We start from the raw sequence: 15,664 nt of genomic DNA on the forward strand, positions 1-15,664 counted from the left end.
GCTACAGCACAGTTCTACTATGAAAAGTGGCTGTGTAAAAATGGCAGCTTCTTACAGATGTACTCTGAGGTGTGTGTATCAGAGTCAGATCCGCTGCTTTCAGTGGCTAACATATAATACTAGATATTTTTGCCAGCCCTGCACAGCAAACACAGCTAGGGAAGTGTGAGCTGGAGTATATTCTGGCTCATGCATCAGCAGAATTGGTAACTGAGTTCTAACAGCACAGCTAAATGTTGCCTTTAATTCCACCTGTGTTATCCACTGGAGACAATTCCATGATATGTCCACTCCATCTTGAAGTCAGTGGGAGAATTGAGGTCAACAACTGTCCCCAGAAGCAGTTTCAAGTTCCTTTGCAAACTCCAGTGACTGCAGCTCATCACAAGTGTGGACATTTTCTAGTAATGCTGCCATCCATTACAAGGGGAAACTGCCGTTAACTGGGAGTTATTGTGGCAAGGCTCAGAAAATCCTAGTTATAATACACAGCACAAAATCCAGTAACAACTCAACAGTTCAGATCTGGCCTAACCGTCAGTTAAAGCAACATTGAGAACTTTGGCTAAAAGATATTGTATAGAAGAGTCAAATGCTACTCACCCCCCAGGATGAAGGGAGGTACAATAAACCCATCTTTATTGCCAGGGAAATGGAGGCTAAGTAACTTGTCCATGGCCACACAATAAGTCGGGGCAGAGCTCAGATCAGAATCTGACTCAGTTCCCTTTGAAATATGAGACAACATTCCCTGACATCTAACCCAAGAATAACGGTGGAGTGGCAGGAGATGAGGAACAGGGGAAAAAAGGAAGAAGAGAACTAGTTAAAAACAATTATGTCCAATTCTGCCACCACCAAATGAAATCCCTTAAAGAGCTACCATTATTTTTGGCAGCTCATGAACTGAACATCTCCCTGTAGGCATGTGACTATGGAGAGCACTGGCAGTCTGAGCAGAAAGCAGCTCCCCAAATTCACAAGAGCACCCCACACAGGAGCAGGTGCCAGGCTCCACCAAAAGGGAGCTGAGAACGTGTACAGAAATGATCCCACTCTCCCCTTCACTATTAGCCTTCGGAATTTTGCAACTCAGGTGAAAGCATCAACCACTACATGGGATTCCTGACAGCGCTGCAAACTGATAAGCAAACAGTTTATTTAACACTGGGCACTTTTCCTAATTTACAATCATTTAAAAAAATTAGTTTGCTGTTTAAGGGTTCACACTGAAGCTAAAATGCCTCTAACCTATTCCTTTCCCTCCCTCCCCCCCATTCTGCACACACCAGCACGTTACTGTAGGGTCTTCCTTAGCATGAGGCTGTGTGTTATCACAGGGATGCTCCAGGCTGCATGCTTTAAGGTTGCTGCATTTGAAAGATGCACCGTATTCCTTATGTGAAACGTGTTCTGCCCAGCCTCTGCAATAACTTGGAGATTCCGTCTCTTCTGTTAAATCTTCACTTCAATGAAACCTTCTGAAGCTATACTTGCACAGAATGCATCCAGCACCTGGAACAGTCTGTGCATGTTATATATACTGAGACTTCCCCACTCCCACCCTTTCTGGTTTTCATAGATTTTAAGGCCCAAATGGATCACTGTGACCTCCCAGTCCAATTCCCTGTACAACACAGGCCAGAGAACCTCACCCAGTAATTCCTGCACAGGCCGCAGACTTTTACCCAATAATTCTGGCATCAAGCCGATCACTTCTGGATGAACAAGTGTTTCTCCTAGTTCATAGGAGTTCTAAGGAGTTTGGGGGCACCTGCTGCTTATTCCTAACACCTCACCTAAACAATATCACATTCCTCTCAGTCACTGGCTGCTGTAATGTATCCCTTTGGCTTTGTGAAGTGATCTCAGGGAAGGCACAGAATCTTTATGAAAACAACCCAAAACCAAGGGAAGAAAAAAAAAAATAAGGGGAGACATTTATTCCTCTTCAGAAAAGAATGAGTCTGCCAGCAACGGAAATTTTATCTGCACTCTCATTCTGACTCAGATAGGGAACAGCAAGCAGAGGAAATTCAGAAACAAGGAACCCATTTTCATGCATGTGACTCTAGGAATAAAAACAGGGAGCGAATGCAGGAAGCACACAGGAGAATGCTGCCTAACAAGATTTTAGAAAAGTTTCCCATGGAAAATTTCAGTTAGTTAGCAGTTTTCAGGGAGCGTGCTTTACAATGCCCTGTAAGACAGTGCCATGGTGAGAAGCAAGGTGCCATACAAACTCATCGATTAGACAGAAACCTGTCAACCCCAAACAATGAAATATCCATGTTTTATTGATCTGCTGCAAGTCACCTGCCAGTGCCACTTGCACCAAAGGTTTCTTAAATCAGTGCCAGCTAAGGAAACATGCCTGTTTCAAAAGTGTCTTCAAAAGGTCGCCACTGCTTTTTTGAACCAACGGCAGAAGTACTTTGGATTAGCCACCAGATGGCTCACGCGAGCTAGATTAACTGACACGCCTGTAAGGAAATGCTGTAGCAATTCAGAGGTAAAACAAAGTTAAAATAAATCATGTTCCTTCCTTATCACTATCTCTGCCTCAGATTACTAATGCTGAACGAATTTTAAAACTCTGACTTTTCACTGTTCATTTTTAAAATTTCAGTTGGGATGTGAAATTTTAACTGTTCGTGGGCTCCGTCTAGTCAACTTTACTCTCAGGGTCTAGAGCCCTAGCAAAATGCTGCTCTGTTTAGAAAATACAGTCTTGCGGCTAAGGCACTGGATTGGGGTTTCTGAGATGTGGGCTCAGAGTTTGAGTGCAACACGATCTCACTGTACTTCTGTCCCCATCTGTAAAACGGGGATCATTCATTCCCACCTCAATCTGTGGGATTAAGTCAATAGTTTTGGAAGACATACTATAGTGATAAGTGTTACAGAAGAGCATATACATTAAACAGATAAAATTGGAGAAATATTTTTTGTTTTTAAAACTTTCTACTGAAACTGAGAAGTATTAATGGATGTATTTTCATTGCACTTAGGTTTTGTGATAACCGGCTTTTAAGAGGCCTAAATTTTAGGCCAAATTCAACCCAAGATTTGGCCTGGGCACCTTACAACATGAAGTTTCTTTGCAACAGTCAGGAGCAGACATGTCATCACCCAGTGACTACAAGCATTGAAAATAAATGCAAATTCCCCAAGGGTTTATTTAGATATTGTCCTGACAGAAAACCGCTTTCTAAAAAAGAAACTGGAATGTCCTCTTAGTAGCGTTACTTCTTTCAAAGGAGCAGAGCCAGTTCCTAGATGGCTCCAGCTGACAGCTGTAGGCTTTGTTTAAAGTCTAAGACTAACTGAGATGTTTCCATTTTTTAAAATCCATCAAGACTACAGAACTTTAAAGCATCACCACCCTCTGTGGAAGAAAATGCAATAAAGCATGTAAAATCCTACACATTGCAGCACTGTGCTAGTGTGAGAGAACTTGAACATGAAAATAACTAGAAACCTCCTGATAACAAGTGCAGCCAACTAATCTATTTTCATCATTCAAGCTGAGGGAAGGACATGGAGTAAACATACAGAATGAAGTTAGATTATTAAAAATGGCGATATTTAATAATCCAAAGTGTTGTGTGTGTTATTAATAGGGAAGTGTTTTTCAAAATCTGTTTAACAGCCTCCCTTTAATCCCAAATACCATATGTAGCGTAAGAAATCCAACAATGTGCTGACTGTCAAAAGGGGCAAGGGCCAGTGTAGGATACCATGTTAAGATGCACAAGTTTTCAGACTAACATTGTTCTTCCATGTGACCTGAAGAACCATGCTAAATCTGCTCTGGGCATGTTATGTGCCTACATGCAGTACAACCCTGTGGCCACATGAAGGTGCCCTCACCAGCAGGATGGATCACACACATGCCAGACAGCTGTAGGCTGCTGCACTATTCTGGAGCTTTTATTTAATCACATTACATTGATCTCCTCTACAGCTCCATCCCGGACAACCTTGGAGACCTGCAGTTACTTACGGTACAGACCAACTGCTCAGAGCACTGGACCTTTATGCAGTGGCTCGGAGAGTGCAGCTCAACTTACAATCGATGTGGCACTTCCTTTATAAGCCCTGGCTGTTTTCAGGGTTTCAGATCATCCCATAAAGGAAAGTGGCAAAATCTGTCCAACCTACAAGGTTTCATAAATTCTGGGCATTTTTGAGACACAAAGGATGACTTGAATCCAGTTTCCAGGGCAGTTTTAAATCACAGCAGTATCCTCACATTAGCCTAGTGGTGCCTAGGGACTGCGGCACATACAGCCCCACCACTGGTGAAGGTTGGGAGCAATTCCAGAGAATACAGGCCAGACAGATATGAAATATTGTCCAGTGCTAGTGCAATGTGCAGGAAGGATGCAGGTGCATCCAGGTCATTAACTCATTGCCAAGGTGTTGTTCTCATCCCCAAACAGAGCCGACTGCAGGCACCCCCAAGGAGGACTGGATCCCATCTAGATCAAAATTTCTCAAATGCAGCCACCATGACTGCATGCGGCCACCAGGGGCTTTTCGTCCACCCAGGACAGCCTCCTGGGTGGTGATGGGGTGGGGGAAGGACATCAGACCCTCCCCCTCCCTCCTTGTTGCTCCTGGATGCACTACCTCTGGAGAGAGGTGGGGCACAACGCTGCAGGAGCAAGGCGAGTTCTTGACCCATGTTGGGGGAGGGAGTTTAGGTGGCAGGCTCCAGCAGCGGGACTTCAGGAACTTGCCCGTTCCAACCACAGGCCAGCGGGTACTGACAACCCCCGCCCCCGGCTCTGGCCACGCGACCCTGGCCTCCGGCTGCAAGGCTTCAGCCTCTGGCCCCTGGTTCCAACTCCAGGCTCCAGCCGCGCAGTGGCAGGTGCTGGCCACGGGCGCTGACCTCCAGTCTCAGCCACATGGCAGTGGGCTCCAAACACGGAGCTTTGGGCGCCAACCCCTGGCTCTGGCCGCAGGTGCTGACTCCCTGGCTCCAGCTGCGGGGCTTCAGTAGGCCTCTGGCCTCCAGTTCCAGGCACTGGCCCCAGGCTCCAGCCATGTGACTCTAGCCCCTGGTGCTGATCCCCTACAGGTCTGGTCCTGGGCTCCGGCCACTCAGTGGTGGGAACTGGCCTGGGGTGCTGACCCCTCACCCTAGCCACACAGCAGTGAGCGCTGTCTCCAGCCACACAGTGGCAGGTGCTGACTCCTGGCTCCAGCCATGCACTCTTGGGCTCTGGCACCCAGGTCCGGACTCTGGCCATGCGGTGGCAGGCACCAGCCCTGGGCACTGACCCTTCTCTCCAGCTGCATTGCAGCAGGCTCTGATCCCTGGCTCCAGTCATGCAGTTCCTGTCCCCAGCTCCAGGTTCTGGCCACGGGCACTGAGCGCAGTCCTGGCCGCATGGCAGCAGACACTAGGCCCCAACTGTGGCCATGCAACAGCTGGACTCATCACCCACCCCCATCACCCAGGCCCCCGTTGCCTCCCCCGGTCCCGCATCCATCCCACCATGGCCCGGGCCCCCGCTGCCTCCCCCTTTGTCCCCCCATCCAGGGCTTAATGGGTCCTGGGGCTTGTTGCAAAAAGTGATATTAACAAACATGCCATTATCACTTTTCACAGCAGACTTCTAGCCATCTGTGAAAAGCGATACTTGTATGTTGGTTAACAACATTTTTCATAAAGAAAAGGAGTACTTGTGGCACCTTAGAGACTAACCAATTTATTTGAGCATGAGCTTTCGTGAGCTACAGCTCACTTCATCAGATGCATACCGTGGAAACTACAGCAGACTTTATATACACACAGAGAATATGAAACAATACGAAACAATATTCTCTGTGTGTATATAAAGTCTGCTGTAGTTTCCACGGTATGCATCTGATGAAGTGAGCTGTAGCTCACGAAAGCTCATGCTCAAATAAATTGGTTAGTCTCTAAGGTGCCACAAGTACTCCTTTTCTTTTTGCAAATACAGACTAACACGGCTGTTCCTCTGAAATCTAACATTTTTCATAGCCTCCCAGGTAAGCTACTCAGTGTGCTGTGATATTAACAAAGATACAAATATCACTTTTGACAGCAAGCCCCAGGACCTGCGAAGCCCTGGACGGCGGGGCTGAAGGACGGGGCAGCATTATTTCTGTTCCTGAGGCTGCCAAAAAACCCTATAAATAGACACTACAATGATTTGGACCTGAGTTTGCGTATAGTTCATTGTTTTGCCTAAAGTTAATGAAGTATTTTAGGAAAGCGTCAGTGCAGCCACCAGTGAGAGTTGGTGGCCGCACTCTGAGGCCACCAAAAAATTTGCCGTGACAACCTCTTACCATAGCGAGACACATGCTAAAAGTGCCCACGACAGACAAGCAGGTTCACGTTCCAGGGGACTCAGCGTGAGCCTGCAGCATGAGTTTATGGGCACAGAAGGGTGGAAGAGTCTGAAGGGTTCCAGTCAGCAGAGCGGGGAATAGCTAACTCAGGGAATTTTCCCAAAGGCTTTTCAAATTAGATTCAAGCAAGGGAATGAAACAATGAGAAGGGGAATTAAAGCAAACCCAATGAAAGAGCAACTAAACTGAGCTCAGTGCAGCTTTTAAGCACAGTCGCTTCCTTATGTTCTTAAGCCTTCAGCCTCCTTTCACCTCCACCCCACCCCACCCACCAGGAAGCTGTAAAAATGTGACAAACTCACCTGCTTTCATTATCCAGAAACACAGAGCTGCTGCCTTCCGCAAGGGCTTCACTGATGGGAGAGAGGCAGAACGGGGAGGAGAAGGCATCAGAATCAGAGTCAAAAGTACTATCCCTGCTCACATCATCAGCAGACAGCTCCAAGGAGCCCTCGTTCTCCCCCTGCTCTAGCCTGCACTCCAGCCCTTCCTCTGTCCCCTCCACTGACAACTCCGATCTGTTCTGCTCCTCCTGAGAGCTGATTGTCGATAAGATTCCTGAGTCACTGTGGGCAGGCTGTGTGGAATTGTGGGTACCGTCAGTTGCCAGGCAACACTGAGACAGCTTCTCCCCTTCTTCAGAAGGGGAGCCGAGGAGAGCCACATCTCTGACAAGCTGAGATACAGCCAAGATCTCGTCGTCTTTCGGGATTACTGCTCGTTTCTGATCAGTTGGGGAAGCCTGCTGGACGGTGCCAAACCCCTGAGTGTGGCGGCCACGCTTGCGGGGAGCTTTACGGACCGGGGAGCTCTCAGGGGTCATATAGCGCAGGGCTTCTTCATCCTGCCTCTGAATACGAGAGTTTGGGACCCAGGCAAGGATAAGCGTAGTACCAAGTAGCTCATCTTTCTCCATGTACAAGCATAAATAGCCTTCAAGAGAGCACAGGACCAACAAGTTAGGACTTAAACTGTATTCTCAGGACATTTATCAGCCATATTTAGCCCCTGCCCCCCTCCATTGCCAATACAGCTGGGCTAAAGGAATCCAGTCATTTGGCAGATTTTCTCCTCCACAAACAGACTGTGAAATTCTCAAATATTCATTATTTGCAAATAATCCCTTTGAATCTGCATATGGTTTATGAATAAGTAGATAAGAACGGGTATACTGGGTCAGATCAAAGGTCCATCTAGGCCAGTATCCTGTCTTCAGACAGTGGCCAATGCCAGGTGCCCCAGAGGGAATGAACAGAACAGGCAATCACCAAGTGATCCATCCCGTCACTTGATGGACCTATCCTCCATGAGCTTATCTAGTTCTTTTTTGAAGCCTGTTATAGTCTTGGCCTTTGCAACACCCTCTGGCAAAGAGTTCCAGAGGCTGACTGCACTGTGTGAAAAAAATACTTCCTTTTGTTTGTTTTAAACCTGCTGCCTATTAATTTCATTGGGTGACCCCTAGTTCTTGTGCTATGAGAAGGAGTAAATAACACTTCCTTATTTACTTTCTCCACACCAGTCATGACTGTATAGACCTCAATCATAACCCCCTTAGCTGTCTGTTTTCCTAGCTGAACAGTCTCAGTCTCATTACTCTCGCCTCATGCGGAAACTGTTCCATACCCCTCATCATTTTTGTTGCCCTTTTCTGAACCTTTTCCAATTCCAGTATATCCTTTTTGAGATGGGGCGACCATATCTGCACATAGTATTCAAGATGTGGATGTACCATGGATTTATATAGAGGCAATAAGATATTTTCTGTCTTATTATCTATCCCTTTCTTAATGATCCCTAACATTCTGTTTGCTTTTTAAACTGTCGCTGCAAAAACACTGAGTGGATGTTTTCAGAGAATTATCCACAATGACTCCAAGATCTCTTTCTTGAGTGGTAACAGCTAATTTAGACCCCATCATTTTGTCTGTATAGTTGTGATTATGTTTTCCAATATGCATTACTTTGCATTTATCAACATTGAATTTCATCTGCCAAATACCTACTGGGCTGGGTAGCTACAGAAATCACATGCCATCATTTCAGTCCCCTGATTGGATGAGTTATGCAACTAATCAAGAGTGAATTTTGAATTACAGACTTTTATGTCAGATTTGCATAGTTGTTTATTTATCCCCATTCTACGTGGGCACTAAACACTGGTTACTCCTGAGTATTTGGTCTAGAAGGTTCCTGGAAAGCCAACCCAAAATAATCACACACACACACTAGTCTAATGCAAACCAATATTTGCAAAATAATTATTTTGCAATATTAAGCCAGTAGCGGGTATCCATTTACAAGGATACACAGGGTCCCACCAGTAGACAAGAATGGGGAGAAAGCAGCATTTGTCTTGAAGAAAAGCCCTGTATCGACTCCAGTGAAGCCAATATCAGGGTTTTCCTTGTCCTCGGATGCCTGCAGTGGCTGCTTGTTCCATCAGGGTGGTGTGATGGCACTTGACATCCCGGAGTGCAGCTGAGGGAGGGATGGACCAAGTGTTACACATTAAATGACAACTCTGACCCTCTCTAGAGATCTCAAAGCACTTTACAGACATTAACGATAACGCTCATTACCCAGCTTCCCCGGTAACCAAGGCAAGTACCATTTGCCCTTGTTTATAGCTGGGGACACTGAAGCCCCGAGAGGTGACGTGATCAGTGCATTGTCACACAGGGAGGCAGTGGCAGAGCCAGGAATCCCACTGCTCCATCCCCTGCTCAAACCACCAAAGGGCTCCTTGGACAACAACAGATACATTGATGAGAACAAGTGGCGGCTCAGCTCAGCGGATGCCTTTCCTCAGTCCCTCTGGAATGCTGCCTGTATTGGGTGGCAGAAGCTCTAACCTCCCACACCCCACGATAACACCCCTGAAGTGCTCAGACTCAGATGCATGCCAACCCCATGCAGACATGGACACGCAGACGCTCCCAGAGACAGAAAGAAGAGTGAGCAGCAAGTGCAGCACCGCATCACCTGGGTGATGCTCCCCGACACCTGGCAGCACCTCAGCAGGGTGGACGCATACATTGTTCTTGGAGTAGATAATCTCCCCATCCAGTACGGAGGACGAACCACCGCCACCACCGGGATTTAAGGTCAGGAGGTCAGAGGCTTTTGAAGAGGCACGTCGGAGGAGTCGCCCCAGAGACATCGCCAGGGGAATGTTTCCATTATCCGTCAACTTCAATCAGGAGCCAAATTCAGACAAAAGATCTGCCAAGAGGGAAGAAACAGTGTGAGGAGAAATGCAACATGACAGCTGCAAGACAGGAGCAAGAACTTCCTGCTGTGGCCCACCACCAACCGAGGACAACACTGCTACCCCTCACAGAGAGGCAAGGTTCCCATCAACTGCTACCTCATCCCCACGACTCATCCATGAATCTCAGGTCTTTTTAGGGGATGGGAAGAGGGGAGAAAACATTCAACACACAGCAGGCAAATGGATTCTGGAACAGAATATGGAATGCCATCGCTGGGCCACATGGGGAGTGTCTCAGCCGTCAATAGGTAACTTAAGCTAGCTGTGGAATATGATCTCCCTGTAACCACTGAGTAAGCTTTGTACTGAAAATGAGATACGTTCTTGTGCGGGGCTGTTAATGAGAAGCCAGATCCCGAATCCAGATGGGATGTTCAGGCCATACATAATTAAACAGCTAGGCCAGGTAGAGCGCTTGATATGCTGAACACGGAGCGGAGCTGGCACAAAGCAATCCCACTAACAACCCGAAACACAAAGGCAAGGCAGAAATCGCTCTCCACGAGGCAGAGCTCCAGCTTCTGTTCCACCTGAAGTACAGGGGAAAGCAGCTACCTCCGTGAAGTTCTCTCTGGAACAAAGCTGTTCCTTTCTGTTGACTCCTCTTTATTCCCTAATGGACAGACCAACCTGACCCAGCACGCACCAGCGATTTCCATGGGCCCAGGTGCAGCACCTGGAGAGATCAGCTAGTGCATTCCACGTGCCAGCAGAACAAGCAGAGGATGTGGCCAGGAACAGAGAGAAAAACACATTACAGGCCAGCGAGAACCCTGCCTCCACCTCACTTACAGAGACACTCTGTACACTAGAAACACCACTGGGGCCTGAAGGGTTCACAGCTCCTCATACCGAACAGCCCTAGCCCTTCTGAACACCAGCTTCACTGTTAATGCCTTAAAAAGCACTTGACCTGAAAAGAAGGCATAGAAGCTGGCCTGTCTGCAATGATTTAACCTACCATGCCTGCTGGAGACACCAGTCCAGATCCCACCTGGGCCAGCAGGAGCTGGGAGAACTGCCAAGATAAAACTGGGGTTTTAGTGGCCACGCAGGAGACTGCTGTTCAATTCCCAGTCTGGGTAGACAAGGCAGCAGAGCAGTGGGATGCTACACTGGCATCACCAGCAATGCTGGTTTATTGACAGACGTGAACAAAAGTGAGCAGCTTGCTCTCTGCACTGGAAACACAGAGGCAAAAGAAAAACGAGCATTTCTCAAATGGGAGGGTAAACAGGGACGGAAATACAGTTTTCCAGTTTCTACGAGCTCGTCACAAGAGACAGTAAACAAGGCTCCGAAGAGTGGCGGACAGTGCCTTTTCCACAGGAAAAGCCATAAGCCTCAACTGCAAGTTTCCTGGCTTGAGTCTGCTTGAATCATCACCTCAGCTAAGACAGTTTGTGCTCATCAGTGGGACTTGACCAAGATGGATCGACCCTGCTCTGTGCTGAGCCCACTTGGCTCTGAAGGTGATCGGTTTGTAAGCCGTTCTTTACTTTTTTGCCTCCTTGTAGGCTCCCTCCTGATCCTAGTGCTGCACACACCTTCAGAAACACACGTCAGGCACAAAGAGACAACACAGCCTGGGGCTCCAAGTACTGATTCTTCTCCAGGCTGTCTTAGAACACAGTACTGTAGGCTCAGACTCTATATAGGTGGGAGAGCCTTTTGCAACAATCATCAACAAAGAATAGTCCCTCCGCAGCCCAGAAGAGAAAGCAGAGGGATGTCTGGAGCAATTTCCCCTACTGTCTCTGTAACAAGTTACAAAATAACATTTCAACAAAAGACGCTGAGGGAATTCACAGCAATGGTGATTGGCGACACTGAGCTACCTGCCTGTTTATCACAGGACCTGAAGCTCCAACACCTCCGGAATGGAGACACTTAACCTGTATCACATCAATGTAAGAGTCCGCACAGCTTGTATCCTGACTTGGGGTGGATAGGCTTCCCCTCGCTGCGTACACTATACAGAGAATGGACTTTAACTGCATCAGTCATCTCACCAAAACCTTAAATACCATCTTAAAGATTCAGAACCTATTTGAGCGAGATATGAGATCAAGGCAGAAGCAGCTATGAGTCAGTGAAAGCATCTGAGAAATACAGGGAGAAGACTCCCACTGGAGGCAACCGACACAGAGAGGCTACTTCTCCACGCGCAGAGCAGCAGGTCCCATCTAGCACCACTGCAGCTCTCAAGGGGGCCCCCAGGAACATCAGAAGAGGCGCAGGCCTTCTGTCAATGAAAAGCAGCAGCAGCTGCATTTAGTTAGCTTCCATCTAGCTCAGAAAGAATAAAGCATCAACCAAAGATCAAAAGTTGCTCCCTGGGAAGTGAAAAGGATCTAAAACAGAAAGAGCTGCTTTGATCCTAGGCTGCGGCTATCGCTCCAGCTCTGTCTGCACACAGGAGTCTGCTGGGAGTGGAAGGCTCAAGAACATGAAGCACTGGCTCCGAAGGAAATCTGGGCTGGTGCACTGGGCACGCATTGCCGAAGTGCTGTGTTTCAGATACAGCGAGTGGATGGTTCAGGGGACTGGGAAGGAGAGAGATTATTTCACTTCCAGGTTGCTGGCTCGATTCTAGCCCATGCTGGCAGCGATCAAGCGTTATCCACCGACTGTTCCATGGCCTACACCAAATGACGTTGGGGAGTCTCAGTCTCATTCCCAGCAGACAGGTGCTGCCATCACCAAAATTAACAAGCAGCACAATAGTTAGCAGCCTCAGCAAAGAGGCCTAGGACTGAATGCACCATGGAGACTGACCTCTCTTCCCCTTGGGAGGGTCTGCCCACAATGGTGGGGTAGTACAGTGCTACTGCTACTTGCCTTGCACAATCCAGGGGATGCAAAGATGAATTCCATCTCCAGGGCTGGAAAGTCAACATTAGAGTTGTACCCTTTTTTTTTTTTTTTAAAGGGGTACGTTTCAGATTAAGCTTGTGTTTTTTGTGACTGCGGGGATTATTCCAACGCAGCAGCAGCTAACACTCGAACAGGAACCAGATCACCCACACCCTGCCCTCTGGAAGCTGGAGAACTGAGTTAGCTGATAAGCCCTCACTGCCTGCCAATTTTTATTATGTACACACAGAAAAGATTTGTTTGCTCCACTCAGCAACTATTGTCAGACCCCTTTGCTGCAGCTGCTGGGGCCATTCATGCAGCCATTGGTTCCTTTCTTAGCCAATGCCAGGGCTCCCCAGCTAGCAGAGAGCCCCAGAGAAACATCATGCAGCCAGCAGTCACACAGTTGCTAACCCCCTGAAGCCTACTTCTGTTGTCCTCTTCACTGGAAGCCAAGCACAGTTGCAGCCAGCAGTGTCTCAGATAGCTCTGACAGCCAGCCGCCTTGTTTAGAAAGGCCCTTCCCCTTTCACAAACTTAAACAACAAGATCCTGTTGAGGGTTGGCAGATCACACCCTCAACTTGGCAGATATTCCTGGACCAATCTCTGCTGGCTCCACTTGCACAAGCTTTCAGTTCTCTGATAAAGAAGAGAAGTGCAGGGTTTCTGCCTGGCCCTGGCAGGGGGTTCAGCATGTATTTTTGGGTTTGCGCAGTATCATACAGCAACAACAACTGTGCTTTACAGACACACAAGGCAACAAAGCTCCCTATCACAGAACTTAGTCTAGATAGACAAATTCAGATCAAACTCGGGAGCAGGGAGGCTGCAGCTTGAAAGCCAAGATGCTGAGCAGTTGTGTGCGCAGCAATGGATCTTGCTGGATCCAAGGGGTGATTGTTAATCAAAGAAAACAATACTTAAAAGTAATATGAGCCAAACAACAGGGTTTGGAAACGAGACTAGGCTGTCCTGTGGATAAACGGAATAAACCAGCACTAGAGTCGCACTTGAATCAGATTATCTACCTATCAATCTATTTATAAATTAATTTTGCATTTTCCTGATCAAGGCAATCTCTTCCAATTGACTTGAATTTGACTTTAATACTATGTCAGCACAACACCTTATTCCACAGGAGCGATCCCAACCAGGGCTACTCTCAAATGCCCAGGGAGAGGGGAGTGTTACTTTGTGTTGGACAAAGGCAACACTGAGCAGGCAGAGTGACCCAGTCCCACCACAAATGGGAACCTGGGAACCCTGACTACCACCGTATTCCCAGCCCATGTGTATAACCTTCAGCAAGTCACTGTCATTCTCTGACCTTTGGGGTCCCCATGTGTCAAACGGGGATAATGCTAACAGTGACCCCTCCTTTGTGCTTTGAGATCTGTGTGTGAAAAAAGCAGATTACTAGCAACTTGCTTGAGCTATTTAAAATTAGACTAGCCAAAGCTATGGAAAGCTATACTGTAGAGAACCATCTGAACTAGTCCTGGATTGTGGGGAGAACTAGGGTCCCTCCCCGCAAAATCTTTAATTTCTATCTATTGGCAGCAGCAGCGTGCCAAGTACACAGTTAAGGAGAAGGGCAGGAGCTGTTATTAGCATCAGAGTGAAATCCTGGGCTCACTGATGTCAAGAGCAAAGCTCCAGATGACATCAGTGTGACCAAGACTTCGCCCGAAGTGAGAAAGCATCTCAGCCCAGAAGAACGAGGGGGAAAGAGGTTCGGCACCCTACTTGGACAGGCCCAGCATCCCAGGTCTGAGAGTCAGCTGCAAGAGAAGGGAGAAGCTATCACCAGAGCCCATTCTTCACTCCCTGGCTCCAGTATTCACCTACCTTGGCACAAATGGCAAACATTAAAATACCCCACTCCTTCTGCATCAGAGCCAAATCTTCCGATAGTAGCACAGTAACTGAATCACCATTTGTAATGCATGCTCCTCTCCACACATGCACACACCCTCCGCCCCCAGGCTGGGCGTCATTTCATGTACTGAACTCTGCAGCGCTCGTACAATGTGCTGTTAATGTTTGATGGCTTCTTTTTTTTTAAGTGCCTGCCAGCCATATCCTTATAACTGCTCCAGTACCGCTCTTCTGTCCTAACCATTAACATCTAAAAAATTCCAGCAGTGTGTTCTGACCACTGGACGAATAAGCCAATTTCAAAGCTCTTCCCCTAATGCTACGCACATCAGACCAGAGGACAGAAGCCAAACAGTAGTTGTTTGCAAGTCATATTCTTATCACGTGAGAGGCTGAGAGAAGACAGGGACAGGGCTAGCAAGATCCTACTCCCCTAGTGAATAGGGAAGGCAATATTTTTCCCCAGGCTGGCTCTCAAACGTTATACTGTTCACACAGTGAGATGTTGAATGAATGGAATCAAAGATCTTTGTCAAACCCGCCAGAGGTCAAAATCAGCCCTGGATTAAGCCCTCTGATTTCAAAGGAGTTACCCAAAATCACATTAGATCTGAATCTGACCCTAAACTAATGACTAGGACAATCTTCCTCACAGCCCATACTGAAACACAATAAGGGAACCTCATCCTAGCTACAGAAATTCACCATCAGTAGAGTAACCAACTAGCAGCGCATTCTTCAGGCACTCAAACATTAATGCCATTTGGGAGAGGATCGCATACACAGATGGACTCTTCTCATTATCAGTCTTAATCACTGTATGTATAGATTTCAGAGTAACAGCCGTGTTAGTCTGTATTCGCAAAAAGAAAAGGAGGACTTGTGGCACCTTAGAGACTAACCAATTTATTTGAGCATGAGCTTTCGTGAGCTACAGCTCACTTCATCGGATGCATACTGTGGAAACTGCAGAAGACATTATATACACAGAGACCATGAAACAATACCTCCTCCCACCCCACTCTCCTGCTGATAATAGCTTATCTAAAGTGATCATCAAGTTGGGCCATTTCCAGCACAAATCCAGGTTTTCTCACCCTCCGCCCCCCCACACACAAACTCACTCTCCTGCTGGTAATAGCCCATCCAAAGTGACCACTCTCTTTAAAATATGTATAGAGCAGCCCAATAGCTCAGGGCAAAACCAATTAATCACATGACCCAAACGCTAAGAGGTCTACCAAAATTACTTCAGTGA

At 47.3% G+C, this 15,664-nt stretch overlaps 1 protein-coding gene across 8 annotated transcripts in view; it reads right to left on the reverse strand.

Moving 5' to 3' along the window:
- TBC1D16 (TBC1 domain family member 16) overlaps positions 1 to 15,664 on the reverse strand; it is a 40,979-nt gene that overhangs the window by 18,183 nt on the left and 7,132 nt on the right. For 5 of the 8 annotated variants that reach the window (XM_048818863.2, XM_048818860.2, XM_048818861.2 and 2 more), the window contains exons 2-3: positions 9,379 to 9,618; positions 6,696 to 7,326 (exon numbers count right to left, since the gene is read on the reverse strand). In XM_048818863.2, coding sequence (XP_048674820.2) covers positions 6,696 to 7,326; positions 9,379 to 9,556 — 809 coding nt within the window. In that variant the 5' untranslated portion in view covers positions 9,557 to 9,618. Of the gene's footprint in view, positions 1 to 6,695; positions 7,327 to 8,714; positions 8,875 to 9,378; positions 9,619 to 15,664 lie in introns of those variants that run through there. The other 3 variants (XM_048818864.2, XM_048818866.2, XM_048818867.2) reach the window with 3 other exon arrangements.

Source organism: Caretta caretta, chromosome 14 (genome assembly GCF_965140235.1).
Source record: "Caretta caretta isolate rCarCar2 chromosome 14, rCarCar1.hap1, whole genome shotgun sequence".
Classification (NCBI taxonomy): Eukaryota; Metazoa; Chordata; order Testudines; family Cheloniidae; genus Caretta; species Caretta caretta.